Source organism: Saccostrea cucullata, unplaced genomic scaffold (genome assembly GCF_032062105.1).
Source record: "Saccostrea cucullata isolate Sc308-1 unplaced genomic scaffold, CSIRO_AGI_Scuc_v1 ctg3403, whole genome shotgun sequence".
In the NCBI taxonomy this organism is placed as follows: Eukaryota; Metazoa; Mollusca; class Bivalvia; order Ostreida; family Ostreidae; genus Saccostrea; species Saccostrea cuccullata.
Window position 1 is genome coordinate 40,088 of NW_026935809.1, and position 21,980 is coordinate 62,067.

Below are 21,980 nucleotides of genomic sequence, written 5' to 3' on the forward strand. Positions count from 1 at the left end.
TCTTCTATTGACAGAGGTTTCGGTCTTATGTAGAAATTATTCATTTAGACACGGTTATACGGATTTAGAATTACCATATGAATCAGTTTTCCATATTTATAATCTTGATAATATGGAGCTACGGTACAGAGCTTTTTGTTAAGTTCACAGGTTTGTTTATTATTGAATCGAAATACTTTTGGCCTAATGTACTTATCGTGTAGACGTGGGGGTATAAATTTATATATGAACCTACCCACGTTGTTTGGCAATAGTACAGAGTAGGCCGCATACATGTACTTATTGTGTGGGAGTTTTGGGTACAAGTTTATCTGTGCCTACCCACATGTGTTTGGCAATAGTACAGAGTAGGCCGCATATATGTACTTATTGTGTGGGAGTTTTGGGTACAAAGTTAATATGTGCCTACCCATGGTTTTTAGCAATAGTACAGAGTAGGCCGCATACATGTACTTATTGTGTGGGAGTTTTGGGTACAAAGTTTATCTGTGCCTACCCACGGTGTTTAGCAATAGTACAGAGTAGGCCGCATATATGTACTTATTGTGTGGGAGTTTTGGGTACAAAGTTTATCTGTGCCTACCCACAGAGTAGGCCGCATACATGTACTTATTGTGTGGGAGTTTTGGGTACAAAGTTTAAATGTGCCTACCCACGGTGTTGAGCAATAGTACAGAGTGGGCCGCATATATGTTCTTATTGTGTGGGAGTCTAGGGTTCATTGTTTATTTGTACCTATCCACATGTATAAGATAAGTACAAGGCTAAGGGTTTCTTGGTACCAGTAACAGTTTATGTCGTGTTAAATTTTTTGATTTGGAGATTTTTTAAGTTAATTGTGATCGAAGAAATGAAATTTACCAAGATCAATGGTTTTAATTCGTCGTGCATTGGCATACCTATATTAAAGGAGTTTGTTCCTAGTATACTGGTAGATTTTACATATATACCAATAAGAGGTAGTTATCAATTTGTTTGCACATTATGACATTTGCGTCTAATGTAGCAGTATTTCATTTAGTTTAGAGTTACCCGTACGCTTGATGTTCATGTTTTGTGCGGAGTTTATATGTATGTATATGGGTCGAAGTTATCCATATTTTCACTGTTTTGTTTTAAAGTATAGATGCCCTATTACATCTAAACATAGTGGCAACTTCATTTCATGTTCAATGCAGTCAATTTCAAGTAAGAGTATCACAATAGTTCCCTAGTTGCTAAAAAGCACGTGTTACAAATAGTGGTATCTCCAAAACAAGTGGCATTTTATTCTTTTGTACTGGAGTTAATAGATTAATTCTGATTTATCGACAATTTTTCGTTTGATAAAATTGGTAGAATCCAGGAACATGTAAAATTTCGTCAAAGCGAATCCTCTCAGCAGAGAATTAATCGATTATTATCAGTATGATTGTAATATTGCTATCAAGGTTAGTGTACAGGAGGAAGTTTACTCTTTCTGTTCAATGTTGTTCCATTTAGTTTTTCTATGAGCATGATAATGTACATTATGTATCACTTTGTTTACAACTCAGTTGTTGGTTTTTGGCGTCCTTTCTTTAAATGACACCTTAGACTTAAAAAGTATTCATATAATTTTCATGTTTAAGTTGCAGATGCCTTTTGATGAATTTGCCAATGTGCAAATTTGCTACATCCTAGCAGCCCGAGTGTAGAGGAAGCGTAGCTATAACCTAGCAGAATTGTGCCGGATGCCATGAATTTAATGTTAGTGACACAGGTTTGAACTGTTTAACAAATATTGACCCAGCGAGCGGTTTTATCTAACGAATTGCATAAGATCCGCACCACCGGTGGATAATGTCCTAAACCAGCCCGTCCACTATTGTTATTCCAGATACATGTTGACTTTACTAACAACTTTTATACGATCAGCCGGTATAAGATCCATATGTTTGCTAGCTAAACTGCTGCAGTGCTGCTACAGGTGTGCCCCAAATCAGCCGGGTAATCAGGATATCCACCACCGTTGGTTCACAAAGCATCCATACCAGCTAGATAATTCAATTTGGTTTCAAATAAAACATTTACAGGCGAGTCAGCAAGTAAATAATATAGGAAGATTCCCTCCTCCATAAAATTTCAAATAAGTCCCCTATATAGCTGGTAAATATAGGTTTAATTTATCTTATAAATTAGCTCAGACCCCATGCACGGTCAGTACATTAAATGAAAGGATTTTCAATTTACGTCCTTTTCGGAAATTAAGCATTGTCAGGCTAGAATACAAAAATAATAATAATAATAATCAATTATTTTAAAATGTTTTTAATAGACAGCATAATGAAAGACATTGTTTGGAGTTACTAGCTCATGTTGTACATTGTACGTTTCTGCGGTGTTTGTCTTTAAATATTAATTAGCTCCAACATATTTTATATAAATGTTCTATTAATTTTCGGTCTTGTTTGACATCTGTAGTTGAAAGTTAATCGTTTTCTTTTGATGTTTAGAAAAGGCATTTTTGCACATGGTGGCAGTATTTCATTCTTGTCATCTCTTTCCTGTCTGACGATAGCAATGTTATTAACTCAATCTTGTTATCAAATTTATGGTTAGATCCTAGGATTGCGTTCTTTGAATTTGTTATGCTTAGCTCTACCTAATTTCAGTGTGGTAAATTAATGTCTTACGGATTCCCTATGTTCATGACATTTTCTATCCTTAATATTAATTGGCTGGTCGGTATAAAAGTAGGCAGAATTGTCAAAGAACAGATTTGTGAGTTTGTAAGGAAGGCAATCTAGGAACCTTCTTGTGTTATTCAGTTTTTTATTCTATCTACGAAATTTGTTCCAAATTATATTTGTGAAATTTAGATTTTTGGACTTAAAATAAATTCTGAACTTTGGAACCGACATTTCAATTGACACAATATTACATGATGAATTTAGTATAATCTAGGAATTTTACATTCTATTCAAAACGCTTAGGAACATAATAATTTAACATTTACCGTGTAAAACTTCTTATAACACTTTAAGCTCCGTTTTTTTTACTTTGTTGCATAATTGTTTAAATCTTGTCATATGGCTCTTGTGAAGGCGATGGAAATAGAAAAATCAGATGTTATGAAAAGGACTGTATGGTACCATGAATAGAGTACAGAGGAAACCGGACGCCAGGCAACCTTTGATTAGAAATGCTCACTTTAGAATTGAAAAAACTGTGGAAGATAGGCTCAAATTGCAAAGTTCATTTGGAAAAGAAAATTATCTGTCATCAAGTGGTGTAGCTTTCAAAATTTGAAGTGGTAATTTGAAGTGAATTTTTAAAGGATACAAGAAGGATGATTTCACTTTAAATTAAAGGAAACTTTGAATAAGATATACACATTTTAAGACGTATTGGTTTAAAAAAAAACATAAAAAGATATGTACCGAACGATATTTATAACATTTCTTGATAATTATATGAATAATCTATAAAACTAATATCAAATTCAATTTTTTAAATTAAAAAAAAGTCGAGATTAATTTAATATCCAACAACAAAATTATTAAATTAAACTTCAAAACTTTTTTTATATTTCCTATTTGTATACTTCCAGATTTTAAGTAATATATTAATTGTACATGACTGTATATATAAAGTTACATTTCATTTAATTGAACTAAAATTCCATAAAAACGAACACAATGATTAGGAATAAATATATCCTTCTTTACCAGGTAATAAGTATTATTAATGGAAGAACAAAAACAGTCAAGAGTCAAACAGGGGTGTGTTCCATCTTGACAAAGTTAGAAATTTTATACAAATAATTATCTATAACAGTTTAAAAACAAACAAACAAAAAGAATGTTAAATAAAAAAAATAATAAGTAAAACAAAGAATAATAAATGTTATTATCAAACATTTTAATTCATATTTTATCAACGTTACAAAAATCTTGTGACTTTGACTGATAATTCATGAGTTGTTGAAATCGATATGTCGATACCCCACAAGAATTAAAATAAAAATCCTCATCGTCTCCCTTGCACATCAATAACAACCTTGATTCCCCTGTGCATTGAGTTCACCAGAGCATTTATCTCATAGGATTATTATTCAACCAAAGGTTAGGAGTAACTATCACATTTTAAAGCCAACAAATCCCCCACCCAACGTATCCCACTAATTTTCGATTTAGGATAGAATTTACAGAATCCAGCTGCTTTGGTGCATGGGAATGTCTGTAAGAAAGTCTCGTCAAAACTGGCTACTTTTTCAAAGTGCGTGTAAGAGTAAAATCGACGTAAAGTTGCCAAGCTCGCGGACCAAAGTAGTGCAGAAAGTTTCTGTCAGTATTAGGGTATAAATTATTAGTATGATTGTCTACTGTATAAGTATCGGTTTCAGTGATAATGCCTCGACGATAACAGAGGTGGCATGATGAAAAACCCTACCTTGATGTGACGTTGTTACGCGCCAACGTAACCTTTATGGTTAGTTAGAATGTCTTCAAGTTACTCCCTGACACAAAAAAAAAAAAAAACAAAACAAAAAAAAAAACGTCACATCAATATGTTGTTGCCTTTTATTTACATATGCAATTGATTGATTGATTGATTGATTGTATATTGTTTAACGTCCCTCTCGAGAATTTTTCACTCATATGGAGACGTCACCGTATGCCGGTGAAGGGCTTCAAATTTTGACCTTTACTCGGCACTCAGGGCCATTGAGCAGTGAGGGATCTTTATCATGACAACGCCTGTCACTGACACGGGGCCTCGGTGTTTAAGGTCTCATCCGCAGGACCCGCAACTTTCACTTCAAAGTGCCGAGCGCATGGCGAAGGAACAGTTGCTACCCATTTTAACGACTAGGTTAGTCGCGGCCGAGATACGAACTCACGACCTCCCGATCACGGAGCGAGCGCTCTACCGACTGAGCTACCTTGAACGGTCATATGCATTTGAATAACCAGACCCAATGTAACTTCCGGCAGCCATATCATGATTGCAAGATATTTATACGGACTGTAAAAATGCAAAAACGATGTCAATAACTCTAATGCATATTTTGGCACCACAAATTGAGATCACAAAATTGTCATCATCAATATGCGCGTGTATTTGGTTCTTTTTTTCACTTTTCCCACGAGACGCCGTAAATTTCATGGTTGAGTCGTTTTGACAAGCGAATTGAGTGCAAAGTAACCAAAATACACATCAGACCAATTTTCATAATTTTCGGTCACATAGTCAAAGTTTTTTCGCACATTATGTTCACAAACGTTTGTTTTTCCTTTCAGTATATATCTTTAATGTTTCCCTCACGCAACTGTCATAGCCTTGATTTTCATTTGTCAGAAGTTCATCAGAGTGCTAGTCATTTAGGGATATCAGTGAAGTTACCAGCTTTGGTATTTCGAACCCTATCATTCACTTAGTCCAACATATGCTCCATAAGAAAAAGAGGGAGATTACAGAGATCAGTCGTGTGGGTACATGTTCATTTGAGAGAAACTTTGACTAATCCTGATTACAATTTGCCGGGGATAAACACGCCAAAAAATTAGGCAAATGACGTGCTCTTGCACCCGTGAGAGGAACATCAACGTAAAATTGCCCAGCTCGAAAATCTAAAGCACAATCAGTTTCTCTTAGTTTAAGGGTAAATGTAATGTTTATGATAGCCTACTGTATTAAAAGCAGTTTTTGTGGTACTTAGTTGGCAATTGAACATGCAGCAGAATAAATTAACTTATCTTAACGTGGCTCTGTTAAGCGCCAACGTCAGCATCACGGTTGGTTGAAAGACATTCCAGACATTCCTTGATGACGGGAAAGACGTTCTATTGGGGAAAATTTACAAGAATCTGCACAAGAACCCGGTGTTGCCTTTGTTCTTATTTAGGTACCTCATTGTAAAAGCCAGACCCCATACATGTAGAACTTATGATTTACCTCACTTTAGAAATCATTCATACATAGAGCATGCTCTAGCGCATCGAACCAACTGAGATAAATAAACTTCGTCCGCAGGTGAGAAAGGTATATTGCTGCATAAGTAAGGAAAGTTGACGACAGAAAAGCTTAAGTCATCACGTTTATCACTGAGCTTGGTTATTCGATTATCATTATCATTTTCAAGTAAAATATCCAAATATGAAACAGATGTGTCAGACTCTGTGGTATCTTTTAACTCAAGCTCACCAGGATATATCGTATCGCAGAAGAAGGGATATTACAATTGTTAATTTACAATACGTCATCGATATATCTAAATGTCGAGTTGAAGGCCAGAGCAAGTGTTTTTTTTTCTTATTTTCATGCATAAGATTTTGCACAAATTCTTCTTCACATGAATATAAAATAGGTATGCTACTGACGGAGCGCAATTGGTACCCATGGAAATTCCAACAGATCATTGAAAGATCTGGTCTCGAAAAACAACATAGATATTGTGAATCAGAAACTCAAGCATCTTTTTGATGTCGACTTCAGAGTACTTATGTGTACAACCAGAATGTTTTTTTAAACAAAATAATTTTGCAAATGACTAAAGACCAGGTAAGTAAATTTACAAGTTCCATTTCTTTTGAAAAAGCTGTCAATGATATCAAAAAGCCTGGCTTTCAATTTATTGTAAGTAATGGTTTTGTATAAAGTTGAAAAGTCGTAAGTATTTAAGTTGTTGATTTTGTTAAAATCTTGTGATTTCAAATTGTCTAAAAGTTCTTCGGAATTTTTTAGTATCCCCATCTGATTTACACGACTTCTTGAATATATTGTTGCACAGTGCTCTTGAAGTTTCTCCTTCACTACTGTTAATATCTTAGTGAGAAATAAAGAAAGAGGCTTAGTTGAACATCAATCAAGATTTCAAGAAATTCATATAGTCTGTAGATATTGAAAAAACAATGTGTATACATGTACTTCAAATGCATCAAATGGTACACAAGATGAGTTGACAAAATTGTATTCATCAATCTGCACGTGCTTTTTACTTTTTAGCACTTTCCCTATGTGACGTCATACATTTTTTGGTTGAGTAATTCTAATCACTATTTTTTAGTGCATATTACCTAAGAGTCTCATCGGATCATTGACCACTTTTCATATTTTCAATCATGCAGTCAAAAAAAAGTGGCATATGTTACACTGCGTGGCCTTTTTCTTTCAGTGTAGTTTCCTTTTCAAAAAAAATATGAACATATACATTTTAAAAAAAAATTGAAGAATGTTGATTTTTGTGAGATTTATTTGTGATTTTTTTATTCACAGGAAGGAGAAAGAATATTGCAATAATTATTACAAAGAAAACGAAATGTGCAAAGGTAATTTTTTGAAAATATAAGCACAAAAGACGAGATGTTCATAAAGTATTGACATTATTTATATTAATTACGATTTTTCTTTGCTACGAAAGCAGCCAATATTATATTTGAATCTTGCTTTAAGTTTGTCCAATTGGATGGTTTGGCAAGAATTGCACGGAGAAGTGTCCGAAAAATAAATATGGACAACTTTGCATTGGAATACGTAACTGCAAATATGATGAAACATGTAATCATAAACATCGCTGTGAGTTTGATTATTTTTAAAATATACATGTATTTAATAATCATGATTACTTTAAGATGTTTGTATAGTTTTCTCTTTTTATTTTTGTTACAAAAAATTATATCATTATTCAAATTGTATAAATGTATTTGACTCAGGTGTCTCGAAAGAAGGAGAGTGCATTGAGAGTGATGGGTAGTTTTTTTTTAATGTTTTTACCTCTGTCAGTAAATTATAAAATGTAAGAAATCGTTTTATCAAATACCCAACAAATCAACCCATATATCATTATGTGATATTACTGTTAACTTTCTTTCTTTCCAAGGAGTCATGCTTCCGTGTAATTTCTCTTTAATCAACGCGTAGATATAACTCTGCTTCCCTAAATTTCCTAAATATACACTAAATGACCAATAGCCGAAAAAATCTGACAATGTACAAACAATTAGATAATACCACATATTTAAGAGACCTTAAACCATATGCACATTCCATCATAAATAACAAAGTTAATCAAAAAGTTCTTGGATTCATGCTATAAAAATAATATTATGATAGTTCTGCTTTCAATAGTTGTAGGGAAGGTGATTTATGTTAATGGGGGTAGAAATAGCTATTTATATGATGTAAAATCCTTGACTGAATTCCAAAATAAGGGTCTATTTTGCTGGTCAAAAAATTATATAATTTGGTATTTTCCGAAAATTGCTTTGCATTTAGGACATACACAACATAGTTATAACTTTATTGTAATTTTCCCTGGAGTTGAAGAGTTCCAATACTTGAAGGAACTGTGTGCTACATTGTCTTTATATGCTGTTGGACACTTCTTTTGAAACAAATTTGGACAAACATAACATTGCGACTATATGCTTAGTGATTCCTTTCATTTTACAAGAATTTTCATCAATTGATATCTTTTCAAAACTCCTATATTGCATGCTGATTTTTTGTCTTCGAATATCAATGACACTTTAACTTTAAATTAATAATATCTTGTAAAATTATCAGTATATAAGGTATGTTGCGTATGTCTTTATTACATATATATATGTTTTTAAAAAAGACATGCAATTTTAATCATTAATTTTTTAGTCTTTGGTTTTTCTGATCTTTTTATGCCCTTGCAAATTTGGTCGAAACTGCGAAATATTCTGTTCTTTAATATTCTTTATTCGTTCATTTATTAAATAAGTAAATGAATGAATGAATGCTATATCAAGAGAATTGTAAGTTTATTATACCCATTTTCAGTTGTCGGCGGATTTTTTTGTTTGGTTATTCTCCAATTATGTCAAAAGCACAAAATGGGTGTGGTCTGTCGATAGAGGATGCTCATTTCTCACCCCCAACACCTGATACCACCTTTAATTTTTTAGATGTCCTTCTTTGCACTACTTCTTCGAATTGTTTAAATGAACTTTTTAGCTTGGATATTGTTCTTTATTCCCATTTTTTTTTACTGTAAAAATGTCCTTTTATTACAGAAAACCACACAGATATAAATTTCTTAAAGTTTAATGGCGAATAATGGCCATGGCAGCACTACAATTTTTAGTTATAAGTAATTACAGTTAGTTACTGGTTACAATCGTAACCAAGGTTACCAATCCAAATACATTGGGCGATTTTGGCAACCCAAATGGCAAATGGCAAATACATGTAAATGAAAATCCACAAGAAATAGGCAAATATAGAAATGAATATGAAATAGGCAAATATACAAATGAATCTGTTAAACAACTTACTGGCAAATAATACATTGCAAATGTTTCATCCAGTCTGACACAAATAAGCAAATTGAAATTTCACACATATTGAAAATAATTATGTACAGTTGTAACGAGCCCTGGGAACAGATGCTCACTAAATATAACCCTATTTAAGTTCAGCTAAAGATTGCACCAAATGGACACTATGTGTCCACCGCCACAATGGCGGTAGCTGAACGATAAAATGCCCCCCCCCTCCCCTTTCTAAAGAAAGGCAGAGCACATAAATTAAACATTGCATACCAAGACAAATGAGTATAAAACAATCACATTAGCTACATTCGTTTCTATCTAATTGTGATTTACATTATTTAGTCAGTGAAATAGAGTGCCATGGCCATTTTAAGCAGGAAAAAAGCCCACCCCTGACATTATAAAATTGTGCAAAGCTTTCCTCAAGGTTTCAACAAATATCTAATGGCCTTGCTCTGACAAGTGCACCCCATCCTCTCTAAGCAAAGTATGATCAACCGAAGTGAAATCTGGGTAACGAATATACCCCCCTTGATGTGCCAGAAGTTTCGTTGCAACAAAGTTGTAAACTCGAACCCTTGCTTTATTAAGAGCATGGTTGTCCCTAGCATTGCGCCAAATCAATCTAGGTAATATCTGAGACCAAATAATTTTGGTGTTTGGTAACAGAACTGAAATTGAATCTAAAGAATCATTTATGCTATAACGCAAAGCACATGATGTAATTTGGCCAATGTTGTTGCCCCCACAATGTAGAACCAGATATTGTGGGGGATCTTCATACCTTAACATTAATTTGATTTTAGGGAGGAGATGTCGCCATCTCATGCCGCCTTTACCCTGCCACCAGATATCAGCCTTTAATGGTATATTATTGACGATCCAACAATCCATATTCTTACACCTTCTGAAATATATGTAAACAAAAATGAATTTATTTAAAATAACATTTTCCAGACTGGTTTAGAAAACCTATCAAGCTATTCTGTTTGAGGTGCTAAAAGTAGTACAACCAATTGAATCTTTAACCATCAATCAAATTTGAAGTTGGTATTCTTATATATCTCTTGTAAGCTTTTGATCCCCAACGACCCATTTCTTGAATTTGATCATCTGAAATGCCGTTAATAGAAGCTGTTGTGGCACTACCTATCCTAAAGGAATGTGACTTGTACTTATTACTGTCTACCCCAATGCATGACAAAGACTTTTTCAAAATGGCATTGAATTGATAACGTGTTAATGGTGACTTGTCGAAGTGACAGAAAAAAGGACCTTTAGTCATGGGACGATGAATTGAATATTGTTTTGGTAGCTTGACTGGACATATCTTTCCCTCAACTGCAGGTAGAACCAAAACAACTCCTTTACCAAACTGGTCAGTTTTAGAATGAGACAAATAAATTTTTACATCTGAATTGTCCCGAGAGAATTGGATGCTTGCAGCATCCAGGGCATGAGAACTACTGCTTTTCTTACTATCTAACACCAACTCCCCAACCCTAAATAGGCCAAAAAATGAGCATGAAAAAACTGCTGAAAACAATGTAGCTTCATAGGATGATTTACAAACAATTGGGAGTACATTCAATAATTTCCCCAACAATTCAGGTGTAAATGGCAATCTAGCATCTACTGAACTTTGCAATCTTGACATGCCTACCACCATCTTTTTGATAACAAAGTTTTGGGTGGGGTCTCGGTTACCATCAAGTTTACATTTAAAGCTCATAGCTGACAGATAGGTCCTTACAGTAGCAGATGACAGACCCTTTAATGAACAACTAGCTACAAATTCTATAATCTGTTTTTCATCAGGAGGCTAAATCGGATGTAACCCACAAGATAACCTGAAATGATCAAATTCAACTAAACCTGTCTGATAAGCAAGTCTTGTATTTGTTGAAATTGAACTCTGAACTAATCTGTCAAATTTAGACTGGAGATGACGGTTCGAAAGGACTCTGGAATTGGTGTTGGCTCCAAGTCCACCTGAGGTGCAAATGACCGAAAACGCTGAAACTGAGAAAGAGATAGATCAAGCATCGGCAGCCTCATTATGAACACCTAAAATATGACAAGCCTTGAACTGTATATTGTTTAACATGGAATGAAGTACCAGGGGACGAATTAACCACATAACACGCTTAGACCTAGAAGATTTTTTGTTCAAAATTGTTACTAAGGCCTCGTTGTCCACATGGAAAACTATTTTTCTGCTGAATAACTGATTTCCCCAAGCATGAATTGCCAAAACAATTGGAACAAGTTCAAGAAATGTGATGTCCCTGATTACCTCAGTACCAGCCCATTCACTTGGCCACTTGAGAAACAACCAATGATTCCTAAAGAAAGCACCACAGCCTAATTCTGAATTCCCTGCTCTGTCAGTAAATAATTGGAGTTGATCATTATCTACCTAGTCGATTTGAGGAAAGTAACAGCAGCCATTGAACAAATCTAAAAATGTAAGCCACACACCCAAGTCCTCCTTAACTGCCAAAGAAACCCTGATAAAGTGATGTGGTTTACAGACCCCTTGCATGATGTCATAAATACGCCTAGTGAAAGCCCGGCCTGACGGAATGGCACGCAAACAAAAGTTCAACAAACCTGCAAGAGCCTGAAATTCCTTTAGAGTAGCCTTCTTTCTTGACATAAAAGTGTTGATCAAATCCTTTAAACTTTTTAACTTATCAACTGGGATTCTTATCATCATTTCAACTGAATCTAACTCAAAACCCCAAAAGGTCAGGAAAGTTGAAGGCCACACTGTTTTAACATCAGCTAAGGGGACACCTAACTGCTCGCAAAGCCCCACAAACATTGACATAAGTTCATCACATGTATTGCTACCTGCCCTACCAGCAAACAAAAAGTCATCTAAGTAATGCACAACAGATTTCTATCCAGACTGTTGCTTCAATATCCATTCCAAACATGATAAAAATTCCTCAAAAAGACTACAAGACACTGAACATTCCATAGGCAGGCATTTGTCATAGAAAAACATGTCATTTATTTTAAAACCTAAAAGCTCAAAATCTGATGGGTGAACAGGAAGCAACCTAAATGCAGACTTGAGGTCCATTTTACCCATTAAGGCCCCCTTACCCAACAAACTTAGTAACCTAACAGCATCATCTAATGAGGAATAATGGACTGACGAGAAACATGTATCAATAAATGAATTAACACTGGAGTTTTCAGGATAAGATACATGTAAATGATGAATCAACCTAAATGAGCCATCCTTTTTCGGTACTAAACCTACAGGTGAAAGCCTAAGATTGGGAAAGGGTCTTGAATGGAATGGACCTGCAACTCTTCCAGCATTAATTTCTTTAAACACTTTTTCCAGAATTTCAAGCTCATTATCTCTAGCTGGCTTTAAATTAGAACAATTATTAGCTACCCTCGGACCATTGTAATTTAGTTTGAAACCTTCAGAAAACCCCTTTAACAAAATTTCTGAACCCTTCCTATCATAATTAGAGTTTTGTAAATAAGCTGCAAGAACTTCCACTTTAATTGGGGAAAAACCTAGGCCCTGCAGATTGTGGTACACTGGGAAATCGTGCTCTAGGCTGGGGTGGTCTGGATGAAGGTACCTGGCTCCTGTATTGTAATGGGTATCTTTGACCTGAAAAATCTCTAGAAGCATATTGATTTTTAGCAGACGGGCCCGTATACATAACTGATGGATCAAGGCCGCTACAGCTCAATATTTATGTAAATAATGGAACTGCTGTTTTACACAAACCCCATAATTGTTATAGTCATAGCATTTAAGAACCACCCCCCCCCCCCCCCCCGCTGAAGGTTTTTGCACAGGACCAGTAAACGATGGTACCATGCACATTAGCCAAAGCTCCTGATCAACTATTCCCCATGAAGCACTTGAATTTTTAGCAACTCTCATTCGAAATTGCTCATCATAAAATTTCCACTCTATACCAGTGCACCTACTAGCCCCTACACGAACAGTGTGGATGTATTTAAGCAAGCCAAAATTTTTTGTAGGGTGTACTGTGGCATATATTGATGAGAAAATCAAAAATGCATCAGTCCACTGCTGCACATTTTTAATTTTTTGCTGTAGCCCGTTTTGGTTCAATCACTACTTGACCATTAGAGACTGTTAGTGTTTGCTTCCCATCCATCGGGACCGGATTGGATAGAAGCTGACCTAAATCAATGTATTCACCCTTAACAATTTTTTGTTTGATCGATTCTGTAACATTTGCCCCCAATCTACCGTATATACTATCGATCTCGTTACCTGTTGTATCTAAATTGACCTCAGGTTCGATTCATTGCTGGGACTAGTGGAAGAGTAGCCACACTTGAAGTTGTAATACTAGTTGTACAGGGTATGTTTTTCTCTGTCGAAACTTCTGTTGAAGCAACTGATCCTCTTTTTTGTTTTGGTCCACTCGTACGTGCTGACTTGGCAGCTGATTTCCGCTTTGCGGGCTTGGCAACCGGTTTACCTCTAGGCATTTTCTGAAACTACCGACTTAAGAGTAAGAAATAAATACTGTAGAAGTACTTTTTTCCGCGGGGTCATAATTCCGCGGAATCTCAATTTCTGTTTAATCAGCGGGTAGAAAATTACGCGGATTCTCTAGATTGTCACGATATGCCTTACATTTATATTAAGTACGCTTGGACAAATTTCCGCGGAAAATTTGTGACCGCGTACATAGCGTAAATTAATACCACGCGGAAGAAAGTACTTCTACAGTATAGAAATCATAAAGTTATTATTATCATTATTCATTTTTATTTATTTAATTTTTTTTTTGCTCAAATATTGTCTCAGCGTTATGACCTTTCTGTTTTATTACACATGTAGTTTTTCAAAATCGAAAAACATCCGAAGAGTCATTTACATAATGGGGCATATACGCACGGAAATAAAAATTGCTAGAAATATTCTCCTTAAATTTCAATGCATTACATGAAAAAATTTTAACACAGTATAAAAAATAAACAAATTTACAACTTGAGATGCAGGATGCTTCTGCTTTCCTTGGTTCTCTAACGGAAAAGGAAGTCCCAAGAGTTAGGCTAAAATACCGAAAGTTGATAGAACGGGGAAATACTAATGACCAAATAACCCCAAATATGGGCCTCTCTAATAACGCGATTTAATTTTCAGCAATTAAATCGAAAAATTGTTGATGATGGATAAATTTTGTTTTGTCTTTAAAATATGCAATTACATTTCCATACCTTGATTTTTTGCTGAATTATGTAAATGCCCCAACGTTTAAAACTGTTCTTTTTTGGATCATATAGATCGAGAGTTCATATGAGCACTCTCTGTGCTTTCGAGACAACACAAGTTTCATGGCTATTGTTTCTTGATTGAAATATTGTGATAACAAACAGGTTTCAAGCTCTCAATCGATTTAAAAAAAAATTATGCATAGAGCATGCAATTGCATAACCGAGAGTTATAAACCCTGTATGATGGTGTTGAAGGTATATTGTTGCATATTAAGTAAAGGAAGATGACGATTGAAAAATTAAAGTCATCATGTTAATCATAGAGCTTGGTTGTTACATTACCACGAAAGTCTTTTTCAAATACAATATCCAAACAAAAAATCAGATTCTGTTGTATCTTTTATTTAAGCTGTATTGGATATATTGTCTAGACATTAATTTGTTACTACGTTTGTCAATTTCAATCCAATAATCTTACCCTCCAAAAACTTCAATATGAGTTCTTACTCTTTCTAAAATTATTTCCAAATCCCAATATTCCAAGAGAGGTTAAGCTCAAATAAAAATTTATAATCATAAAAAAGTAGGCATATACCTATTTTTTGGGGTAAATTCCCCATCCCTAACATGTATTTAAATAATGAATGAAATGTAATGAATCAGCAAATTCAAAACATCGACAAAATTTTTTTGTCATTTATCTACATTTCAGATACATAACTGTATATATAACAGACCTATACCTAACAGTCAACTACATATGAAAACAATCAGGTGAAAATGCTCAATCACTTTTAACAGAAAATGAACCTATACGAATGTAACGCCTGACAGCATCTGACTTCCATCTACCCATATTTTGAATAGCATTTTCCGAAAAACCCTGTTTTGCTGCATGTGTAGCAGCTCCAATTTTGAAGCTGTGACCCTTGTATTGTTTTGGATCTAAACCAATATATTTGATAACTTCACTTAGTTTCTTTGAAACAAAAGAATATGTCACAGGACAACCATCTAAGAACTGAAATAAAGGTCCATTCAAATGACGGAAATGTTTTAGATATTGAAACAATGCATGTACTGGGCAAGAAAGGATATTGTCTGGTGTTTCTAAAGTAATAAATCTAGGTTGTCCTAAACTAATGGTTTTGAAATGACGTAGGACCAATTGTACATGATTTAATTTGTTATTTGCTACTTCAAAATGCACATCTGACCTTTGAATAACATATTCTGCCCGTGTCTTTGATGTTATAACCAATTCACCTAACCTGAAAAATCCATGAAATGCGAGCAAAAACAAAGCCTCTAACAGTAACATGTTGTAATGATCAATAATTGTGTGTCTCAAAGCCTTTACCATCTTGATCAGAATTTCACCAGTTATTGGCAAACATGAGTCAACAGTTGGACCTAATTTGTGACACCCTTTCAGCAACTTTTGCACTAAAAAACACTGCGCTGGATCCGGCATATCAAGAATTTTATGAATGTAGGTCAAAGCTGAAATATGTGATGTTATTGAGCTTGGTGAATATCCAATATCAAATAAATGACCTATAAAATTGCAAAGTGTATTGGATTTTACAGGTAAGGATATGGAATCAGCCCAAGTAAGGAAAAGCTTCCATGAATGTTGATATGCTTTTCTTGTTGCTGGGGCCAAAGAGGCTTGTAGCAGTTTTTGTGCTGACGATGTTAAATGTAAAGAAGGTCCTCTGGTATTTTTGTTGGTTGTTGTTGTAAATATGGTGCTTCCCGGAATGCTTCCTGAAATTGAAAACGGGATAGTCTGTCAGCTGTAACATTCAACTTCCCAGGAATGTGTTTTGCACGGAAATGAATATTGCACTGTAGTGACACTAAATCAAGTCTGCGCAACAATTTCATCAAGGATTTTTCCTTACAAGACTTCTTGTTGATAACCTCTACTACAGCCATATTGTCTGAAAGGAACAACACCTTTTTATTTTGAAAATGAAATGATCACACTTCCAGTGAAAGAACTATTGGGAACAATTCTTTAATGCAAATTTGATAATCATCTAACCCTGAAGGCCATTTACTGACCACTGTGACCCCAAGACAGCTGCAAACCAAGGGAACCTGATGCATCTGTATATAGACTGAAATGGTCTGAAGATAACCAAGCATTGTCCAAAAATACTGATTTACCATTATAATTATCAATGAACATTGCCCAAGTTTCCAAATCAGCCCTAGCTTCTTTATTCAATCTAATGTAAAATCTAGGATTACTTACACCACATGTCAAGTTTATTAATCGACGAAGGAATGTTCGCCCTGGAACCACCACAGAGCATGCAAAATTTAAAAGACCTATAATGGATTGCATGTCTTTTAATGTGACTTTTTTGCACTTCCTAAATAAGTGTAGTTTTTCCTAGATTTTTTGGATTTTATCCACTGGAAGACAGCATTCCATTTTCTCAGAATCTACCTCAATTCCATATATGACAATGTTGGTTGTAGGTGCTTGGGTTTTTTCCATTTTAATTGGTACCCCAATTGACTTGCATAGGAATAAGAAACTAGCAAGATCATTTGAACAACTAATTGAATTTGGGGGACCAACAAAGAAAAAATCATCTAAAATGTGAGACATACCTGAAGCATGAAAAACATTCACCATGACCCATTGTAAAGCTTTACTAAATGACTCAAAAATTTGACAACTACTGCTGGCACCCATCGGCAAACACATATCATAATAAAACTGACCTTCCCAAGTAAATCCTAACAAATGATAATCAGACGGGTGAATTGGGATGATGCGAAATGCATCCTCAATGTCAGTCTTTGCCATTAAGCAACCACGACCAAAAGTTTTAACCAGATCAACTACCTCATCTATTGAATCATACTGCACTGCTGAATTTTCTTTTGGTATGTTTAAATTAACCAACTGATTTTTCGGAAAAGAAAGGTCATGAATCACCCTAAATTTTCCAGTATTGCCTTTAGGGACAAGACCAAGTGGAAAAACAACAAAATTATCAAATGGTTTGTTTGGAAAAGGACCAGCAATCCGCCCTTTCTTTAAACCAGTTTTTATGTAGTTATCAATAATATCTGTATGTTCTACTGTGGATTTATGGTTTTGAGGGGTACATGGTGGGGGATCAGATGTACATCCTAATTTAAAACCATAAGTGAAGCCATTAATCAGGTATGAGGACAGCTCACTGTCGTAATTGATTAAAAATGTACTTAAATTTTTTGGGTTGACTGGAGATGGTAGCTGGTTGGAAGGGAGTGTTAGATTGGGATTTAGTTGTTGTATTTGTACTTTGTTTTTGTTGTTTCCGTACTCTACAATTGACTCTTGCGTGTGACATGGAGCATAATTGACACTTGTGGATGAAATGACAGGGGTTATATGAACAAGGTTCACCATTGTTGAAGGCATAACAGAATTTGGTTGATCTGCTGCCTGCATTTGTACGAAAGGGCTGCTGGAATTGAAAATTGCTTGAGGCAGCCTTGACCCTTAACTCTTCTACAGGTTTTTGCCAAGGTAAATCTGATGTTTCTCTCAACATGCGAAAGTTTTCATCATAGACCCTCCATGCCTTATCCCCTAACATCTTATTCATTTTCCTGATAAAAAAGCAGTATTTTAATAGATGGGAAGCTTGTTCTGGGAACTTTTCAATGTAAATGGCCATATATATCAAAAAGGCATCAGTCCACTGCTGTATGGACAGTGGAGCTTTGGGTTTTGAGGAACCTTGTTGTACTGTTACAGACCCTGTTGAAATCTTTAAGGATATTGGTTCCTCTCGCTGCTGCAACAAAATGCTTAAATCTATAAATTGGTTTGCCCAGATTTTGGTTTTCACCCTTTGTTGTGTTGCAGCACCAAGAGGAATACCATCAGAAATAACATTTTTAATTTTTGACGTTGCTGGCTCACCTGAGTTTTGTTGTAGTAATGCATTAACTAGGTTTGCAACGTTAGTGGATGAGTCTGTAATGTCTTGACTCTCTGAGGAAGATGTAGAGGTTGCCGGCTTTGGAATTACATTGCTTGATGACGGTTGAATGGAAACTTCAGACACGGGTACTACGGTACTATTTACACTGTCATTTACAGCAGTATTGTCACATAAATCCCAAGTGATATCATTATTGACCTCTGCACTATTCACGCTATTGTTGTCACATACGTTCGAAGCACTGTTACTGTTGGTAGAGTTTTGAGACTGTTTGATAATAGCTGCCGCTAAAAGGTCATAGTCAATCGCTGCTGCCACAGAAGGAGTAGAACTGTGTACAGTCATCGCAGACGACTTTTTCCTTTTTGGTGTTGGTTTAGGTGTGGAGTCTGTCCGACGTTTAGGCATGGTTTATTCTGAAATGATTTATACATGGGTTATAAAAATAATAATTTGCTTGTAAGAGATTCCATGTACATAGTAATTCTGTACAAATTACTTAGATAACACACAAGCATAAATTCTGCACACGTCTGAATAAATTCACTTAGAAAACAGACAAACATTATCATGATTATATTAGAGAATTTCCTGTATATGTCTGAATAAAATTACTTAGAAAACAGACAAGTATCAATTCTGCACATATCTGAATAAATTCACTTAGAAAACAGACAAACATTAGAATACACTTAAATTCTGTGAATGTCTGAGTAAAATTACTTAGAAAACAGACAAGCATAAATACTGCATGTCTGAATAAATTCACTTAGAAAACAGACAAACATTAGAATAATACACTTAGAAATTCTATGAATGTCTGAGTAAAATTACTTAGAAAACAGACAAGTATAAATTCTGCACATGTCGGAATAAATTCACTTAGAAAACAGACAAACATTAGAATACACTTAGAAATTCTGTGAATGTCTGAGTAAAATTACTTAGAAAACAGACAAGTATCAATTCTGCACATGTCTGAATAAATTCAGTTAGAAAACAGACAAACATTAGAATAATACACTTAGAAATTCTGTGAATGTCTGAGTAAAATTACTTAGAAAACAGACAAGTATTAATATTGCACATGTCGGAATAAATTCACTTAGAAAACAGACAAACATTAGAATAATACAGTTAGAAATTCTGTGAATGTCTGAGTAAAATTACTTAGGAAACAGACAAGTATCAATTTTGCACATGTCTGAGTAAAATTACTTAGAAAACAAACAGGCCTCAGAATACAATTTAAAATTATGTGACTATAACTTACTCATTCTTGTACCAAACTGGTAAAGCTTAATATTTTCATAGATATTGATTGAACTTTTAATGTTTATAAATTGAATAATGGCTGATTTTGTAATCATTTTACTTAAAAGTCACATAAATTAGCCTGATTTCATTCAAGTGAATTCTAAACAAATTCAATAATTACTGGCCTTTAATTTCTGTATTCTATGATGCACAGCATATTTAATGCTCCTCATGTATTTCACCATTGGTATTGGAGGATTAGCACCAGTTTCCTCTCTCAAGTGGACTCCATCGCGCCCCAGGTAGGACAAGTCAGCCCAAAATCCTCTATGCTTCCAAAGGTGAACATGGAGAAGTCCAGATGTTAAAAGTTCCAAATGCGTGTTTATTTTGAAAACCTCATCGTTGTAGAATGCCAGGGATTTCCTTGGGTCACGGCGAAGTAGCTGACCAATAACAACGTTAACCACGCCAAGTCCATGTACAAGATAATTCGCATACGAAACAATGTCCTAAGAAATGTCCACGAGTTGTAGCATCATTTCCCCCGATGTCCAAAAAACACACTGTAGGAACTATAGGAAACATGCACAGATTTGGCGAGTTGGACAGACCACGGACTGTCAAACCTCCCTGACCCCGAAAATAAACTCTGTAGAGGTCTTCATCCAACGACAGGTTCTTATACATTGGGTTTTGTACCACAAATCGTTCTAAACGTCTCACATATGAATGTCCGATAATGCCCACCACTGCTGGATCCACCATGTTTACTAATTACCAGTTTCACCAATGTCCGTACCTCGGAAATCGTGAGGATGAGCTGGAATATCAGAATGCTTTGTGGCGATGCTAACATGCTGAAAATGTTTATGACACTAAGCGCACCTACTCATTAAAGATTGATTTTATAACTATTTGATGTATTGTAGATGGTTTCCTGATGCAACAGACAGACAAGTTGGTTGATGAAGGCCATGGAGATTGTCAATGCATTTTTGTTTAATATCATTGATGAAATATGTGTTTCCATAAAAGGATGTAAGTGATATATTGAGTCTTGCAATTATTTCTTTCGATATCCATTATTGACTCTTTCATACATCCAAAATTTTCATTAAAAAACTTTTGTAGCACAAGATTGGCATATTTTTGAATATTTTTGAAATGACTCGGGTATACAGAAGGAGTCTGCAGTGGTGTGGTGATCACGTGTAGAAAACCTTTTATGCGTTCGTATATTTGCTTCGGGAATGATCAATGCACATAAAATTACATAACCCAGAATTAAGTTTTAAGTTTCATACTTAAATTATAACTAAACCTAGTCTTATATTCTTATTTCACACATGTACAAGAATATAAGAATATAATACTTATAACTAAACCTTGTCTTATATTCTCATTTCACAAATGTACTGCTGCCTGCCTGGCACAGTGGTTAAAGCGTCTGCTCTAGAGTCTCAAAGTAAGGAGTTGATCTTTTAATCGCGGGTTCGAATCCCACTGTGGGACGTGGAGACCGGCGCTTCGGATGAGACTGTATAAATCGAGGTCCCGTGTTGCAGTAGGTGCTGAAACTAAAAAAAACCCCTCACTTCTCATGGCTGTAATTGCCAAGTATAGGACAAAAGAATTGCAACTTTTCACCGGCAAGTAGTGGTGTCTACATATGAGAAAAAAAATATCGAGAGAGATGTTAACATACAATCAATCAATTACACATATACAAATGAGTAAAGCTATCTGCTTTTGTTGTGTGTCACATGTGTTAGTATGTGAACATTTTCAGTTGCTTTTCTGGAAACCCTTACACAAATTATACCTTATTTAAGCGTAAAACATTCATATAAGAACATTCAATTTTAATTTTAAAGTCATTATCTCTCCTCTCAAGGGTCACTGCTAATGCGATTTTCAAAAATCTTTATTCCCGGACAAGCAATTTTAAGATGTATTAACATAAGCACGATTTTAATTATAAAAGAAGACAAGAAAAAAGAAAAACATTGAATTTATCAACCAAAATTTTACAATTTATAGCACAACAGCCAGGAGTTCTCAGTTGGAACTTAAAATCTACAAAACTAGAGAAAAATACATTAAAATATTTTTTTTAATTTCTTACCTGTATGATCATAGAATCAAGCTAATATCTTAAGTTTACTTACATCAGGAATGGAGAACAAGGTAAATTTTGGTTATTTTTTATCGACCTGTAAATCAAGCAGGAAAACTAGGTGCGTAGTTATAATAAGCAATAGCA

The 21,980-nt window shown here is 34.9% G+C and overlaps 1 protein-coding gene and 2 pseudogenes across 2 annotated transcripts; all 3 read right to left on the minus strand.

The window, feature by feature from the left end:
• Window positions 1-9,540: 9,540 nt before the first annotated feature.
• On the minus strand, window positions 9,541-20,038 carry LOC134243815 (uncharacterized). Of its 2 annotated transcripts, XM_062726044.1 has the most exons (3): window positions 19,900-20,038; window positions 18,436-18,873; window positions 14,895-16,268 (listed from the first exon to the last, which is right to left on the minus strand). In XM_062726044.1, exons 2-3 carry the CDS (start codon window positions 18,863-18,865, stop codon window positions 15,283-15,285), a joined length of 1,416 nt encoding a protein of 471 aa, XP_062582028.1. In that variant the 5' UTR covers window positions 18,866-18,873; window positions 19,900-20,038; the 3' UTR covers window positions 14,895-15,282. The 2 variants fall into 2 exon arrangements, with proteins under 2 accessions (XP_062582029.1, XP_062582028.1); XM_062726045.1 differs by lacking the exons at window positions 14,895-16,268; window positions 19,900-20,038 and adding an exon at window positions 9,541-10,170 and having other exon boundaries at window positions 18,436-19,160.
• On the minus strand, window positions 10,288-11,979 carry LOC134243818 (integrase/recombinase xerD homolog; annotated as a pseudogene).
• LOC134243817 (uncharacterized) lies at window positions 19,214-20,515 on the minus strand (annotated as a pseudogene).
• Between the last annotated feature and the right edge of the window lie 1,465 nt (window positions 20,516-21,980).